This window comes from Bombus vancouverensis, chromosome 8, assembly GCF_051014615.1.
Source record: "Bombus vancouverensis nearcticus chromosome 8, iyBomVanc1_principal, whole genome shotgun sequence".
Lineage (NCBI taxonomy): Eukaryota > Metazoa > Arthropoda > Insecta > Hymenoptera > Apidae > Bombus > Bombus vancouverensis.
The window spans coordinates 3231506-3249192 of NC_134918.1; the positions used below are offsets into that span (position 1 = coordinate 3231506).

Genomic DNA, 17687 nt, shown 5'->3' on the forward strand with positions numbered 1-17687 from the left:
AATTATCATATACAATGCGCAATATAAACACCAGTTTTAATCAGTAAAATAAGTACTACCAGCTTAGAATGTCCTAGTTTACTTATATTTTGTTTCCATATGATGCATGGCATAGTTTTAACCAAAGAGTATCCCTACTCTTTGGTTTTAATAATACATCATTAACACTGATACCTTATGCCTTATGTCATATTTGTATTATGTACCAGCTGTTTTATGTCTATACACAAATAAGTAATGGTGAAAGGAGAACATTGGGATTAATGTAATACTATAATGCCACAGTATTCGGTTTTTATATCTGTGCTTAATCACAGGTGGTCAAGCAAATAACTTATATATGTATATATATATTTACGGTATTAAGTCTTTTGAGACTGTAAAACAATAATGTACTGAGGACATTGTCAATCGTTTCATAGACGTGGTTTATTAAACATGGTCACTGAAAGAATTTACATCTGTTAAATTCGATAACGTTTAAAGAAATTTACTTTGATTATTTATCAACATGTAAATAATTAGTGCTTTAAATGTATATAAATTATCAAGAGAAAATTTGTTGAAACATTGTTGCTGCTTTGTATATAGTACTGTAAGTACAAAATATAAATATAATTATGCCTAATTAATGTTATATTCATTGCACATGATTATATTCATTCCAACTTTATGATAAAATTTATTTATTTATGTTATCATATTATATATAGTATATCACAATGTTTATAATTTTGTAAATGTTGTAACAATGTAATAATTTTTTAAATATTTTTAGTTTCACCATGTCATATTCTATAAACAGAAGACCTTTGCTAGGAGGTGTATCAGACAGTGAATTTGAAGATGATTTAGAAACTGAAGCTGATGATCCAAACATTTCTGTTCCAGATGAAAAACCATTCCTAAATCAATATGAACCGAGTGATAAGTAAAAACTGTTTAAAATAATTTAATTCATTATTATGAATACATAATTTATTACTGTATGAATATGTACATATATATATTTAAAAATTTACATAATGTTGGAAATTATACTTTGCAGATATAATCTCGCATATATTGTTTTTTATGTACTTGGTATAAATACATTAATTCCTTGGAGCTTTTTTATCACAGCTGATGATTATTGGTTGTATAAATTTCGAGAGATACAGAAAAATTCTACAAAAGGTATTAATTACACTCATATGGAAAATTTAGAAAAAAAAACTGATCTCCAAGTTAGTTTTACATCATATATAAGTGTAGCAAGTGCGCTACCAAATACATTTTTTTTAATTGTAAATGCATTCATTAGTAAAAGGTAAGTAAAATAAAACTGTAATTATATAATAAGAAAGAATTAGTGCAATATATAAATTAAAAGAAATTTTAAACTATATAACTAACAACTAAACTATATAAACTATATAACAAAATATTAAAATAACAGAATTTCCTTAAGAGTAAGAATGGTGGGCTCTCAATGCACAATATTATTATTTTTTATTCTAACAACAATGTTTGTTAAAATAAATACGGACAAATGTAAGTTTAATAAAAAAATAATATTCAGAATAAAAATATATATTTTACATTTAAAGTAATATACTAACTTTGGTTTTAGGGCAGGGAACATTTTTAATAATTACTTTGATCACAGTGGCATGTGTCAATGGTATATCACCAGAATTTGAAGTATTATTGAATATTACAACATTTAAATTAGATAAAATAGTAACATTGTGTTCTTCTAGCTGCAAGTGCAATTTTTGGAGGGAGTTTAATGGGTATTGCTGGACGCTTTTCTCCAAAATATATAACAGCTATGTCAAGTGGGCAAGCTCTTGGAGGAATTATTACTGCTACAGCAGAAATATGTTCTCTTTGGATTGGTGCTAGTCCTGTACTTTCAGGTCTAGTTTATTTTATAATTGGAGATGTTATATTGTTCTTATCTTTGATTGCATATATAATTTTAGAAAAAGCAGTAAGTAATTTAGCATTCCATAATGATGTTTATCATACAGGTGTTTTATAAGTGGCTTATGATAATAACAGACATATAACAAAATAATCTATTGCGAACTGAAGAGAAGACTTAAATTATAATGTCATATGGATATCATTTATTTTTTACCATAGGTATTCTTCAGACATCATATGGTAGAAAAATTGTCTGAAAATGTAGAAGCAGATTATTCAATAACCGGAGAAGTAACATTTTCGCAAGGCACTACAATATCTTATATGCGTATTATTAAAAGAATTTGGCATTATGGTATTAATGTATTTCTAGTATTTTTGATATCCTTTTCTGTATACCCAGCACTTACTGTGTTAGTGGAGAGTCAGTATAAAGGCAAAGGTTATGTATGGAATGGTAAGTCTTGCAATTGAATTTTATATAATTATAAAATTTTTATAGCTTTTTTATATGTTTTATAGATATCTATTTTGTACCTGTGGTGACCTACCTCATTTTTAGTTGTGGTGATTATACTGGAAGAATATTATCAGGTATTTTTCAATGGGTATGTATAAACGCTATTTGAAAATATATACTTTTTTGTTACTATAATAATATTTAAATTAATATTTTAGCCAAAAAATAAACCACGGCAAGTCGTATTTTTAAGTCTGATGAGAGTCATCTTTGTACCAGCTTTTATATTTTGTAATGCTCAGCCCCGACATCATCTTTCTGTTTATATTCATAATGATCTTTATTATATTTTAATGACTGTTGCATTTGCCATCAGTAATGGCTATCTATGTAATTTATCGTTTATTTTAACTCCTATGTAAGTTATTATATATACTAACTTAATAAATTTTTATTAGTTTGATACTAAGGATTTTTACACAGGGTTGTAGATTCTCAAGAGAAGGAAATTGCATGTATTATGATGGGAGCTTTCCTTGGTATAGGATTGATATCAGGTTCTGCACTCAGTTTGCTTATAGTTAAAGCTCTTTAATTGTACAATTTGTGTCTGAACCAAAGGAATATATAAATACTGCCCTCTATATTAAAATAAAACAGGACCACGAAACACAATATTGGATCAAATTAAATAATTTTATTTTATACTTTATGACAAAATTTATGAATGTAATGTTTGATATATCATAGTAAATTATTTTTGAAACTTCCTTTAAATATTTATATAGTAAAATTTGATCAGTTCATGAATATATAAAATGTTTTGTGTATAGTATGGAAATAATTGTGTGTGCCAAATTACATCTAATAGATCTCAAATGCTGATACATAAAGACTTAATTGATTGCATATATGGAAAGGTACAATTTTATTATACATTTAAATAATGTATTTTTAAGAAATCGTAGAATGCAATAAATTATGATATATCTTTCAACCTTTGTCAAAACTAATTTGTCAAAACTAGTTTGTCAAAACTAAAACTGTAACATAATATGATAATTTGTATTTAACTATAAGTATTAATAATAAAAGAATATAGTTCAATTCATTGTTAATGTGTTATTAAACCTTTTAAACTAGATAGAATATTTAATTTAACAGAAAAAACTCCGTTATAGGATGCGTTTCGTGCCCTGTGAATTATCGTTGATATATTATTGAATATATTACATAATATTTACTTTTTATGGATGTTTGTAACTACATTTATATTACATACAATTTGAAATATATTGATACTTATAATGTCTACATCTAAGATTTTCTTTTCTTTTTTACTTCTTTTGCAAGTACTTTATTTATTTGCAAGTATTTGGGTATATATATTAGTGCATATATAACTAAAACCTATAAGCTTTATTTATCATTTGCATTTAATTCACAGAAAAAAGCCTGCTCACTTATTGGAGCATGCATGTATCTCATGAAGGATGTTGTTTATCTTTACTTGTTAATGGAACAAAAACTACACCTGTAAGAGACTTTTTCTTAATCTTCCCATCCTTTGTTTTATCAACCTGTACTAAGACTTGATCTGAGTTCCTTGGACCCACTGGTAACACCAAACGTCCTCCAGGAGCTAGTTGATCAATTAACTGTGTAATAAATATTTTAATGATTATATAATATATTTCTGTATAATATTAAGTAATTAAGTTTTTTTCTTACAGCTTGAGGCATTTCTTTAGCAGCAGCTCCCACATGAATAGCATCATATGGTGCTTTTTCTGGATATCCTAATCTTCCATCTCCAACTAGAATATTATACATAAATATTAGAAAAATGTTGAATATTACATATCTTTATATGAAATATACAAATCCACATATTTATATAAAATTTAGAAAATAATTACCAACTAATTGAACACGACCGCTTTCAAGAAGTTCTGGGTTATCTCTCTGAATATTTTGCATAGCAAATGCTTTAAGTTCAGAAATATGTTCAATACCTATAGCTAATCCATTTGTTCCTAACATCATTGCCATACATGCTGTTAAATATCCAGAACCAGAACCAACATCTAATGCTCTAGCACCATCACACAGCTTATCTTCAAGTATTTCCAAAGCATATGCATGCTAAATAATTTTAATTTATCAATTTCATTGACATATTTTCTATATTATGCTTCTGTGTCTTGGTGCAAAAAGTGCCAATGTCATATTTTTTCAAAAATGACTTGAACTCAATATTGAATTTATAAGCAATTGTATATTCTATATAAAAACGACAATTTCAAGTTCTATCTGAAAATTCTACCTGGAAATAATTATAATGGCATTTGTATGTGCTGATGACAATATTTTTTATACAATAAACACTATAAAAAAATACCAAAGTCACTATAAAAAACACAAATATCATAAGCTTTAATTCATTCTTTTTGTTGTTGCTGCGAAAGAAATTTAAAACAGCGGGAAGTATTATAAATAATGACATCGGCACTTGCACCAAATTACAGATTTAAATTCAATAGATATCTGTATACCATATGAGGAGCACTTATAGTTGCACCATAGCCAATATCCTGTGGAGAATCTATATATGCATAGCCAGAACAGGTATAATTTCCTCTATCTACAGAAGACATTGCTTCATAAACTCTGTCTGATTTGATTATTCTTGATGCTAAATCAAAAAGACATATGGTTTACATCTAACTTTTTTTTGGTAGTAAATGTAATTGCAAAGTTATATTTATATCACTTACATCTCAGATGTTGTATAAGATCATGATTGTTTTTTGCGTGAAATCTCCCAGACCAGGCCATTTCATATGCAAATTCAGAAAATAATAAACTTATCGCTATGAAAATAAAACACAATATATAAACGTTGAGATCGTAAATTATGATTTAATAAAATAACCGGCAAGTTATTGTTGCAGTTATTACAAAATTTATCAGAATTATCAATGCAATTAAATGTATATAGTAAATAAATAAATAAAAAAAATAAATTTTTACTGTTACACAATTATATATGTAATAACGTTAAATGACAAGTAAATTGAAACCGATTAATTCAATGTACATAGTTTGTTGTTGAAAATTGATACCAAATTTGAATTTAAGTTTCACGTAATGTAACCTTTATGTTGATTTTAGTAAACCTGTCTTGTAAAAATCTAGCCAAATAAAATTGCATCATTATTGCACATGGGCACATACCAAATACGAGAAACATATAGGATGAACGTAACATAAAGAATGAAGTGACATTAAATTATGCAATACAACAGAGATTGGAGTTTTACCAGCCTTCTTACCACTATTATGTCACTTCCACTTTTACCGATTCATACCTGTTTTTACCACTTTCATGTCACATGCAATGTTATCGATTCTGTAGTATTGGCACAAAAAGTGAAACGAGGTACATTCGTCTGTGGCATTTTGTGTCACGCCTATAAGAATTTAGAAACATGCACATTATTATACATACTACGATTGTACATTAAAAATTCAATATACATACGTACATATATCACTCTGTATATAATCAAAATGGATTCGAATTACTAACATAATTTTTCACAATAGGAAAGGAGCTTTAAACTGAGATTTTAAAAACAGATTTTCAGCTGAATTATATTAAAAGTGATTCTAATAATAAAATAATTATAAATCAATATGCTTTGCATAAATTATTTGATGAGGATAAAGAATTAATACTAATAAAAGCAATTTATTTTAATAGAAATGGTTAAAACCATTTGATACAAAGAATACGAAGGATTGAATATTTCATCCAAAAAAGCCTTGTACCGCTTTGTACATATACAGATATACCGCGCCCTGCAAGAAAAATAATAATATAAACAATTATATTATACTGAAACAGCCTACATATAAGAACATTTCACAATTGAAAGATTATATCTCAAACTCAATATCTGCGACAATAATTCTATTTTTATGTAAGTATAACCAAAAAGACAGTTATTTTTATTTATATTCATAATGTTTCCTTTTTTACATATTTGCTTAGTGTATATTGTTTGTTAACGGACTAGTTGTTACGCCGGGCGACTCTCTGCCTGGCCCAGGTCACACACCGCGGGCCAGACGGACACCAGATGCCCGCTCTTCCGTACGGCGTACCCTCAATAGCCTTAAGCACCCGTCATAAACCCGAGTCACTTGCCTGCTAAGGTCCTTCAGACCCAACAAATGTCTTTTCTAAATCAGTTTCCAAAGACTATTGTTTACTACGGCTTGACACGGGAAAGTTAGTTTTTCTCACGTACGATGCTTCTTACTAGCAACTTTCTATCGAGGGCGGTTAAGACCCTTCCTAGTCCACCAACCTTCGTTTGTCCAATCCGAGGCAATGTATACTGCCCTCACTTCCTGACCTAAAGTGGCATGAACAAATCCGATGATCCCGTGCGCTAGACACACCCATCCTTAGCTTTCCTCCGACACAGCATCCTCACTCAACTTCACTTCTTCTACATGGTTGGAAAAGTCAACGACTAAGTCTAACGCTAAGACCTATCGGGGCAGTCTAAGCATAACGCGAGAGTCAGTCTCGGTATTGTCGAGCATACATTTCCTCTCCTAAATATCTTATAGTGCCACGTCCACTAATACATTAAATCCAATTATAAGAGCCCTGCTCTAACGTACATATCTATCTTATCTTCGTGCGATAAGTGATTATCTCTCTATCTATGCTCATCAGTATAATCTAAGTGTTGGAAATATATAATTTATAATTCTGTGAATCACAGTGTTATACAAACTCGATCACCCCTATTATCTCAACGGAAATCAGGGGATCGATCAAGTCGTGGTGTCGATTGTTATAATCGTAACGGGAATTTACGACTCCCGTTGACGTCTCTCCTAGCGACTACGTCTCCCCGCGATTGGTCGAACAAACACTAGTATTTCGATCCCTATATTAATTACTTGTCTCAGTTACTTGCATTAGTTTGGATAGTTTTGTGGTAGATAGTCTGTATAATAAGCTGCGAATATATCGTATCACGTTATAATATATTACGTTATACTATACCGCGTAATAAAATACCACGCTATATTTCATTACGTTATATATTAATACGTTATAATGTATTACGATATAATGTATTACGTTACATATTATTACAATATACAGTATTACGTTACAACGTATATCGTATTATAGTACTACATTATATAGTATTACGAATTATAGTACTACATTATATAGTATAACGTTAGAACGTATTACGTTATATAGTATTACGTTATATAACATTACGTTATATAGCATTACGTTATATAGCATTACGTTATATAGCATTACGTTATATAGCATTACGTTATATAGCATTACGTTATATAGCATTACGTTATATAGCATTACGTTATATAGTATAACGTTATAACGTATTACCCAATATAGTATTACGTTCAAAGTATTACGTTATATAGTATTACGCTATATAGTTTTACGTTATATAGTTTTACGTTATATAGTATTACGTCATAAGATAAGTGTTACGTTATGTGTTACGTTATATAGTATTACGTTATCTAGTTTTACGTTATATAGCATTACGTTATACAGTATTTCGTTATAACGAATTACGTTATATAGTATTATGTTATATAGTATTCCGTTATATAGTTTTACGTTATATAGAATTATGCTCTATAATATAACAATATATAGTATAGTTTGTCACGTCATCGAGGGGTGAAAATGGAAACACGAGCGATCTACAGCAGCCTCGTGCAGAAAGACACCACCCTTAGCGACGATATGGAGTCGCTATCATCAAAATCAGACACGGAGTCTTCGATTCAGTCATTGTCTGCATGATCAACGGAATCTCCTTTACCGGAAGCATGTGTGCTCAATTAGTAACATTTCTACTTCGACTAGATTTTTCAAGTGTTAACCATTATCACTCGCACCTATATTTAAGCGTATACAACAATTAACAAATTTTTAATACAACGATATGTTATCGATACATATCGTATCATCATCGTAATATATATTATTCTTATATTTAAAGTACAAATGCCATATAACTCATTTGAAATTGCATTTCTTGAAATCAATCGCGCTATGTAATTCACTAAATCAGATAACATATACAACATAAGATATTTTATTTTCTTAATCCTATATCTCAAGAAATTAAGGAATTTTGCAAACATATTAATTTCAATATAAAAATATCTCTTCGAACATGATGCATTTCATCATCATGCAAGGATTATATGATTTGTAAGTCTGTGGACTCAGTGGACAAGTGTTGAGAACTGATGGGTTGTTCTGACAACTATCGATCTCATTTGAGGAATTCGTCACGGTGGTGATAACGTGAAGATTATTCCGCTTCGGGTAACTCGCAGGTGTGGCCCCTTTCGGCAATGGCGCAAGTGGCGTCTTCGCATTATGTCCAGAAAAATGACTCTCCGATATGATACTCCTGCTCTCAGGTGATCCAGGCGGCGTGGTATAAGACAGATTGAACGTTGAAATGCTGATTGAGGAGGAAATGCTCCTAGATAATCCGATCATCGTGGATTTCGAAACCTCTGCTGTAGGGGTTTCGACTCTGTTGTTCTGGATGGGATTCAGTTTCTTCCGGCCCAGAAGATCGTGAGAGGTTGTCCTCAAGTCGCGTATAGGCGATAAGCAGAGGATGTGAGAGGTTGTCTGATTCACGACGTTTGGTGGCGCTGAATCAGATTGTTCAGATACTGACGATGCGAACGTGGTTTTCGTCAAGTCGCGTGTAGGTGACACGTTGCAAGCGTGAAAAGTTTTTTGATTCAAGGCGTTTGGTAGCGTTGAATCCGATTGTTCAGATACTGACGATGCTAATGTGGTGTTGTCAGGCCGCGTTTAGGTGACACGTTGCGAGTGTGATACGATGAGTTGCGAATGGGAAGAGTTTTCTGATTCAAGGCTTTGGCAGCGTTGTATCAGATTGTTCAGGTAGCGACGATGCTATTGTCACGTAAAATACAAAGAAATTTAAGAAAAAGAAGAAATTTTATTTTTTTTCTGGTTTACAATACACTTCCGGGCTCTAGGCGTGACTGTTCAAGACTGACTTGAATGATTTTAGGGGGAGTATTTAAATTCTTTTATTCGTGGGAGTGGGAAAAGGCTTCGATCATATATTTCTGAGAACGGATAGAGTGACCGGATGTTATCCCGATGGTCACTCATGCTAAGGCGCTTGGAATTTCGCTATCTTATCGCTTTGTTCAGTCGGATTTCATCTGTGACAAGGTCTTCCTTTATCGCGGTTCTCATACCTAATAAGACGATCGACAGAATTCCGACCCAGTTGCTCGTGTCGTGGCATTTAATCGCCGCTTTAAGTTGTCGATGTAGGCGCTCTACCATCCCATTGGACGCGGGATAATAGGCCGTCGTGCGCAGATGTTTGACGCCGAGCAACCGGCATAATTCCTCGAATAAGCGCGATTTGAATTAACGTCCTTGATCAGTCGTAATTTTCAAAGGTACGCCAAAACGAGATATTCAGGTCGAAAGGAGGGCCGAAGCAACGGTTGGCGCTTTCATGTCGGCGATAGGAATGGCTTCGGGCTAACGCGAAAAACGGTCGATACACGTTAAACAATACTGGTATCCTTGCGAATATTGCATGGCGATGATGCTCGAACCGGCCTGCTAACGTTCCGAACGTTCCGACAGGTGAGGATACGTGCCTGGTGACTTTATTGCGCTGACACGGTATGCATTGTCGCGTCCACGTTCGGCAATCTTTATTTACGGACGGCCAGACGAAGCGCGTCGTCACCAATTTTTGCGTAGCACGCATCCCTGGATGGGAAAGTCCATGTAGCGATTGGAATACGTTGCGCCGTAACGGTTCCGGTACGTACGGTTGCACGGTCTCGGCTGTAATATCGCAATATAACTCGGCGCCTTGATCGGAAAATCGTACCTTTTTCAAATGCAGCGCGCTCGAGTCAGCGTTGATAATTTCGCGCAGCACGCTATCCTTCTCTTGCGCTGCAGCTAGCGTATAGTGATTTACTGATTTCCCGATCGCTTCGATGCGAGATAGAGTATCGGCTACGCTGTTCTCTACCCCTTTTATATGTCGGATATTCGTCGTAAACTGTCCGACGTAGTCCAGATGTTGAAACTGTCTTGGCGAACACTTATCGAGATTCTGGTTGAACGCGTAAATTAGGGGAAACTTTTAAATTATATGAACTTGCTCGAATATTGTGCCAGGTGTATCGGACCCTTCCCTTCGTTGCCCATCAATATCTCCACTAGCGTGCGTTCATTAGATGTGCCGCAGCGGTTGGCGCGTGTATGCTCTTCCGAGAATTCGGCGGAAGAAGCGTGAAGATATCGATGGCACATTGGGCACGTCGGTGTTGCGCTTTGACGGTGTCACGTAGAGTTGGTACTTGGGTGGTAGTATGCTATGATGATAAGGTGGTGATGTGACCAAAAGTGTCCGGAGGTCGGCGGTCGATGTCTTATCACTGATGTAGGTTGAGATGTGATTGATGTCACAACGGCGTAGCGCTTTGTATCACGAAGCCGTTGGAAAGTTCCGTGGCACGTGCCGCCACAAGTATTAAGGTATGATTAACTTGATTAATGGCCTATACAGCAATTGCATTTTTTATTCAAAGTGTGTGATAAGTGATTTGGAAAATAAATAAATACGTAAAAATAACGATTTTAGAATAAAGTACTATTTCCAGAATAGAACTGAGAAGAATAATAGACACTGTAGACTGAGATTTAAAGATTTTTTTTTTATTTAAAGTTGTTTATTGAGCCCAAGAATACAGTTTTAGGTACATATTCACAATAAACGGTGAATTTTTGTAATGATATGTTAGGCAAAGGTACCGATACGCGGCGGTACGACGTAGCCATGCTGTATTATGTGTCGGCGCTTTACATTTTTCGTTGTATAATACAATTTTTGGGTTTAAGCCGCTGGGGAGTGGAGCTTTTTTATGTATTTTTTGTTTTATTTTTTTCTGTCCTGAAAACTTGGTCGCAAAACAGGACGCTTCGGTAGTCTGCTTTTTGGGTGCTGTGTAACTTTTGGGAGGGGTGGGATGAGAGGGAGGGGGCGGGGGAGGGGGATGTCAAATAGATTTATTTACAAATATTTACAGTATTTACAGTTTACACCTGTGTTATGCGGTGTCAGAATTGAGTTCTGTCGGTTTATTAATGTTCTCTCTTATTTTATTATGGATTCTGTATCCACCAGTATTTTTTTGTATTTTTTCTGTGTTTGTCTTTGGTGTCTTTCCGGGGGAGGGCCATGTTGTATCTCCATCTGGTGTCTGCGGTCTGTCTATTTATGTTTTCTTCGTAGAGTATGGTTTTGATCCCTATTTTTCTTTTTATGTGATAAATTATTGGGATGTTGTTGTGGTCCTGGAGGTAGTTTTTTTCGTCTAGGTATAGGAAAGCTTCTGGAGGGATGTGGCCTGTTGTCAGAGTGTTTTTGTAATATGCGTTGTTAGGAAATAGGCAATTGAAGATTAAGCTGTTTTCTTTTATTTTTGCTGCTTACGCGAAGTGGTTTCTTATTAGCTTTAGGATGTGACAGTCTATGCGGTGAATGTTGGCTAGGTCGTATATTGTTTTGTTTTTTACATATTTTTTGAATCCGCTGTGTTCGGATCTGTAAGTACTCAAGCAAGCCCTGATGCATTTTCTTTCGAATATGCGGAATTTTCTTTCGAATATGCCGCTGTGTGGAAATCGGATAGGTTTCGGAGGTAGAGAGCATGTTTACCTGAGTGTATCCTTTTGATATGGAATTGATTGATGTTGGATACTTTCTCTATGAGCGTTACTGTGTCCTTTGGGTCTTGTAACGTTATGTTGATAGGCGGCGGTTTGTATTCCCTTGTAGTGGATGGGGCCTTCCTACGCTCCTCTGCGGTGTATCTGGTGGGGTGCCCGTCGGGTGCCCGGGCCCCCCCGTGGTGATGTGATCGCTGGGGGCGAGGCAGCTTTTATGGGTCTCATGTTTCTGGCTTTCTTAGTACTTTCGTCCTGGGCGGAGAGATACTCTTGTTTTGTGTTTTTTAGGATTTCTTCTAATCCTTTGGTTCTGGCAACTAGGTTTGGTTGGGGTTGAGTTTCCGCGTCTTTTGCGCGGAAAGTCTTAAGCTATTGATTTCCTTGGCCGCTTTTTGCGGATTTATTTTTCTTTTGGTGGGTTTTCTTGTTAATTCTAAGGTGGGTTCCGTTGCCTTGCTTTTTGCATCATTCTCAGTAACTTCTATTTTTTTACATACTTTTATTTTCTTATCTTTTCTTAAATTTTAATTTTATTTTATTTTTATTTATTTTATTATTTATTTATATTATTTATATATATTTAATATATTTATATTTAATATATTTATTATTTATATTATTTATTCCTTGCTAGGAATTATTGTGTTGTTAATGGTGACCTGGGGGCAGGTTTGTTTTCGGAGCGTGAAGGTTACATGTGAGGTACATTTTTTTTCGTTAATTTTGAAGCCCCATTTATGAAACCACTTTTGCATGGAGTCGAGACATCGCTGGAGAGTGGATGAGGCAATTACCGGGTCTGCGTGGGTAGCTAATAGCGCTGTGTCGTCAGCAAATGTTGCTATTGTTATCTCGTTTGATATAGGTAAGTCGGCAGTGTAGATGGAGAACAGTAAGGGTGCGAGAACACTACCTTGGGGTATGCCGGATTCTATTGGGAATATTGCGGAAGTGGCGTCTAGGCATTTAACCATGAATTGTTTATTGGTTAGGTAGGATTTTAGAATGGAGTAGTAGGGGTGAGGTAGGATCTTTTTAAGCTTGTATAGTAGCCTTTCATGCCATACTTTGTCGAATGCCTGTTGAACGACATCTAAATGAGAAGAAGAAAATACGGCAAGCGAGATCTACAGCCAGCAGCTATAATTATCACGGATATATGAAAGAAGATGGAGAAAAAGAAAAAAAAAGTGTGTTTCGTCCAGAGCCTGCCAGTGGACTCATCAGTAAGGTTACCCAGCAGGCTCATGCCTTAGACACAACAAGAGAAAATAAAGCGTGCGTGTTTCGTCCTAGGCTGCTAGTGGCGGACTCCTCAGTAAGGCTCTCACCTAGCAGACCTATACCTTAGACACTCGCATAAGAAAAGTTGTGTTGGAAGTTATATTTATTGAAACACACGGTGTCAATGTGACCACTAGTGAGAAAGCATTAACATCGCTAGCCCTATGTTGATATCGATGGCCCTCTGGTGACAAGTGTAAGACCTATTCTACAAACGTGTAATTTAAACTAAACCATTGTGATGAGTTATAAATAGATTGTACATTTATAGTAAATTTAAAAGTGTAGAAATGCACAGATTGCATAGAATAATGTGCAAAGATATCGAAAATATTGAAAGTAAAGTTTCTGCTATAATGTTAAAGATTAACATAATAAATGAGTTGTGATACTTAATTGTATTGAATGAAAGAAATTTCTATTTAAGTTCAATTTCCATAATTGTATTTCTGTAATAGTGTTAAATAAAGCTACGAATTTATATAAACATCCACGCTCTAATCATAATAGAGTATCTAACATAAACAAAATTAGAAGAGTATGAAACAGAATATCGGACGTTAGTGAATTCCTGTTTACATATCGTTAACACGATATGTTTCAAAGGAAAAAAACTAAAGAAAGAAATGCACGCTGTAATGTTTCTAGCCTGATGTTTTCTTTCTTTTTCCATATTGTTCACGTACGCAGCATCGTGATGAATCGAACTGTTGAATCTCGGTGACAAATAACAGGAATTACGTGCTGGGTGCGAGAGAACCTCTATTTGCGCGTTCAATTGCTCGCGTTAGAATATCATGGTTCGTACATCCTATACATCCAATAAATTTTGGAATATTATACATTGAGGAGCTACATTGAAGGAGCGAACGTGCGAAAATACAGAAAATTTAAAATAATTAGATTTGCTACTGTTTATTTTCGTTTTGAAGTTGTGTAAAATATAGTAACAGCCAAAGGTTGAATAATTTTTTAAGACTACTATTTTCGTGTATATTAGTCGTTTTGATTATCTCCACTGATTACATCCGAGCAACTAGTTCTCCCATTCCTAATGTATGTGTATTTTTGTCTCAGTCTAATTGGAAACAGACCATGCTTGCATAACACTTCCATTAATGTTATGCCCTTCTTGTCTGTGTTATTTCCTCAACACAATGATTCCACATTTTTGACTATATGTGTAATATCAAAAAAAGGGGAGGGTATGCGCTTGGTCTATCATATATTTAAGTTTGAGTTTTCTGGGGATAGTATAAGTCGTAAATTGAACATATAAACTAAGAATCGTAAGAGTGCTGGGGAAGAGAGAGAGAGAGAGAGAGAGAGAGAGAGTGTGTGTGTGTAAGTAAGAGGGTATGCTTGGTGACTTCAAAGCCAAATGAGTAATGGAGTGAGAGAAGGGTGCGAGTGTGGAGGCTCAGCATTTTTTGACCTGTGAAGACAGACGTAAGCCGAGTGTTAGAATAAGACGTACGAAGATATTGTAGTCAGTTTTTGCATTGGGTATTGCTTGTTAAAATAAAACTAAACTTCACTTCAAATAGAACATCCTTTCTTGTCCTTACTCTAGACTATTTAGATACTACATATGTAAGAGAAATTTCCATTCAGCCAAAGGTATACTTACACATTACAGATACTTACGAGACATAAACTCGCAAACTATTGTGACGAATAAAAAATTTAATACTATTAAATCTGTTTGTATTTTGTTGCATGAGAATGCATATGTACATTACCTTTGTATCCCCTTGAAAGATTCAATATTGCGCATGTAAACTATATTTTATACAGATTTTATAAAACTACTTTGCATGTTTGTTTAGACTGTTAATCTAAAGGCTGGTATACAAGGAAGAAACTTTTTTTTTTTATTTAGTTGTTTACATTCACAATTTGTCCAATTTGGACATTTGGTAGAAACAAGGAAGAAATGGCACAATGATGTAGTCTGGTGACGTTCATGAATATCAAGGAATCACTCTACATTCGCTCAGATATATACGTCGGAGCTAAAAGGTATAACAAAGGTGCCTAACAAAGGTATGGGGTAATAGCATAGCTCTCCTTTAAAAGAAATAGTTGTAGCGGCACTCCACAGTAAACATTCCAACGGTTTCTGTCGCATGACTCGTGTAACGTCAATCCACATCAGAAACCAGGCCACTGCAACATTAGAGGCCAGATGTGTGCGGGCCTTCACGCTCGACATTACAAATTAATTTAAATTTTATACATTTTATATTGTGATTGAAATTTTATTTGATTAAATTGTGATATTTTCATTGAAATCAAAATTTTTAACATTTATTTAGTATTTCAGTTAGAATTTTAATTCAGGAAAAGAATGAATTTCTGTATGAAAATTAAAAAGACTTAGAATTTCAATTTAGTTCGAAAGCTTCAGTGTTAAATACTTCTATGTTTCGTCCTTGGCTTAATTTGACTTTAACTAAGACCTAATAATTACATTAATGTGCGTAAATGCTTGAAAATGCCACATAATAGTATCAGCTTCTTTTAAAAAAATTTTATAGTAAAATCTTTATAAATTTGTAATATTTTTTAGACAATTTGAATTCATTATATTATACATCATACATTGTAGTCATTTCTAATTAAGTTACTTTTGCGATGTTTAATTTTATTTTATGTATATCCTTATAACTCTCTATGTTACGGCGCGTACGATGGTCCGTGCGCTGTCTGAAACTTTATACTATATACTGATCTACTATATACTATATGCTATAAACTGAATCCTTTGACGTAATCTTAATAGCTTGAAGGAATCTCTAACCCTGTAAGTGTTTTCGGTTTATGGATGGTCCTTAGAACAATCCTTAGGTTTATTGTGCACTCTTACAAATTACGGAGAAAGCGGGTAGTTATTTTTCCAATAACCAATGCCATCCACGAGCCACGTTGGTAGGAGGCTTCCTCCTCCTATCTCCATTCATTAACGTTGGCTATAACCAATGGGCACCCTCACTCTCCTAACGAAAAGTGTGAACAACGAATCCGCGTTCTTCGTTCAGAAAGCACGCCCACACCGAGATTTCTTCTCGTGGCGGCACACGAGAACGCAAATGTCATCACTTGACACCAACTAGTGTCGGACGACGGCAGAGCAATGGTCAGCGCCTTAGAGTATAATCGTTCGGATCCCGGGTTCAAATTCCGGCGCCTCGTACTTTTCCGAAGTCCGATTTTTCTTCTACGACATCTAAATAAGAAGAAAATACAGCAGTATACACCCCGGCAAGCGATATCTACAGCCAGCAGCTACAATTATCACGGATATATGAAAGAAGATGGAGAAAAAGAAAAAAAAAGTGTGTTTCGTCCAGAGCCTGCTAGTGGACTCATCAGTAAGGTTACCCAGCAGGCTCATGCCTTAGACACAACAAGAGAAAATAAAGCGTGCGTGTTTCGTCCTAGGCTGCTAGTGGCGGACTCCTCAGTAAGGCTCTCACCTAGCAGACCTATACCTTAGACACTCGGATAAGAAAAGTTGTGTTGGAAGTTATATTTATTGAAACAAACGGTGTCAATGTGACCACTAGTGAGAAAGCATTAACATCGCTAGCCCTATGTTGATATCGATGGCCCTCTGGTGACAAGTGTAAGACCTATTCTACAAACGTGTAATTTAAACTAAACCATTGTGATGAGTTATAAATAGATTGTACATTTATAGTAAATTTAAAAGTGTAGAAATGCACAGATTGCATAGAATAATGTGTAAAGATATCGAAAATATTGAAAGTAAAGTTTCTGCTATAATGTTAAAGATTAACATAATAAATGAGTTGTGATACTTAATTGTATTGAATGAAAGAAATTTCTATTTAAGTTCAATTTCCATAATTGTATTTCTGTAATAGTGTTAAATAAAGCTACGAATTTATATAAACATCCACGCTCTAATCATAATAGAGTATCTAATATAAACAAAATTAGAAGAGTATGAAACAGAATATCGGACGTTAGTGAATTCCTGTTTACATATCGTTAACACGATATGTTTCAAAGGAAAAAAACTAAAGAAAGAAATGCACGCTGTAATGTTTCTAGCCTGATGTTTTCTTTCTTTTTCCATATTGTTCACGTACGCAGCAACGTGATGAATCGAATTGTTGAATCTCGGTGACAAATAACAAGAATTACGTGCTGGGTGCGAGA

General features: G+C 34.2%; 2 protein-coding genes across 6 annotated transcripts; one reads left to right on the forward strand and one right to left on the reverse strand.

The window, feature by feature from the left end:
- Positions 1–5: 5 nt before the first annotated feature.
- Ent1 (Equilibrative nucleoside transporter 1) lies at positions 6–3478 on the forward strand. The gene is made up of 10 exons (XM_033348028.2): positions 6–595; positions 779–931; positions 1049–1309; positions 1439–1533; positions 1613–1663; positions 1743–1975; positions 2131–2368; positions 2434–2519; positions 2590–2789; positions 2855–3478. Exons 2-10 carry the CDS (start codon positions 786–788, stop codon positions 2964–2966), a joined length of 1422 nt encoding a protein of 473 aa, XP_033203919.1. The 5' UTR covers positions 6–595; positions 779–785; the 3' UTR covers positions 2967–3478.
- A 293-nt stretch (positions 3479–3771) lies between these two features.
- Positions 3772–5980, reverse strand: LOC117164745 (protein-L-isoaspartate(D-aspartate) O-methyltransferase). Of its 5 annotated transcripts, XM_033348031.1 has the most exons (7): positions 5920–5980; positions 5743–5844; positions 5149–5244; positions 4927–5066; positions 4291–4516; positions 4103–4188; positions 3772–4029 (listed from the first exon to the last, which is right to left on the reverse strand). In XM_033348031.1, exons 1-7 carry the CDS (start codon positions 5963–5965, stop codon positions 3856–3858), a joined length of 870 nt encoding a protein of 289 aa, XP_033203922.1. In that variant the 5' UTR covers positions 5966–5980; the 3' UTR covers positions 3772–3855. The 5 variants fall into 5 exon arrangements, with proteins under 5 accessions (XP_033203922.1, XP_033203924.1, XP_033203928.1 ...); XM_033348033.2 differs by lacking the exons at positions 5743–5844; positions 5920–5980 and adding an exon at positions 5609–5736; XM_033348037.1 differs by lacking the exons at positions 5743–5844; positions 5920–5980 and adding an exon at positions 5707–5725.
- Positions 5981–17687: the final 11707 nt, after the last annotated feature.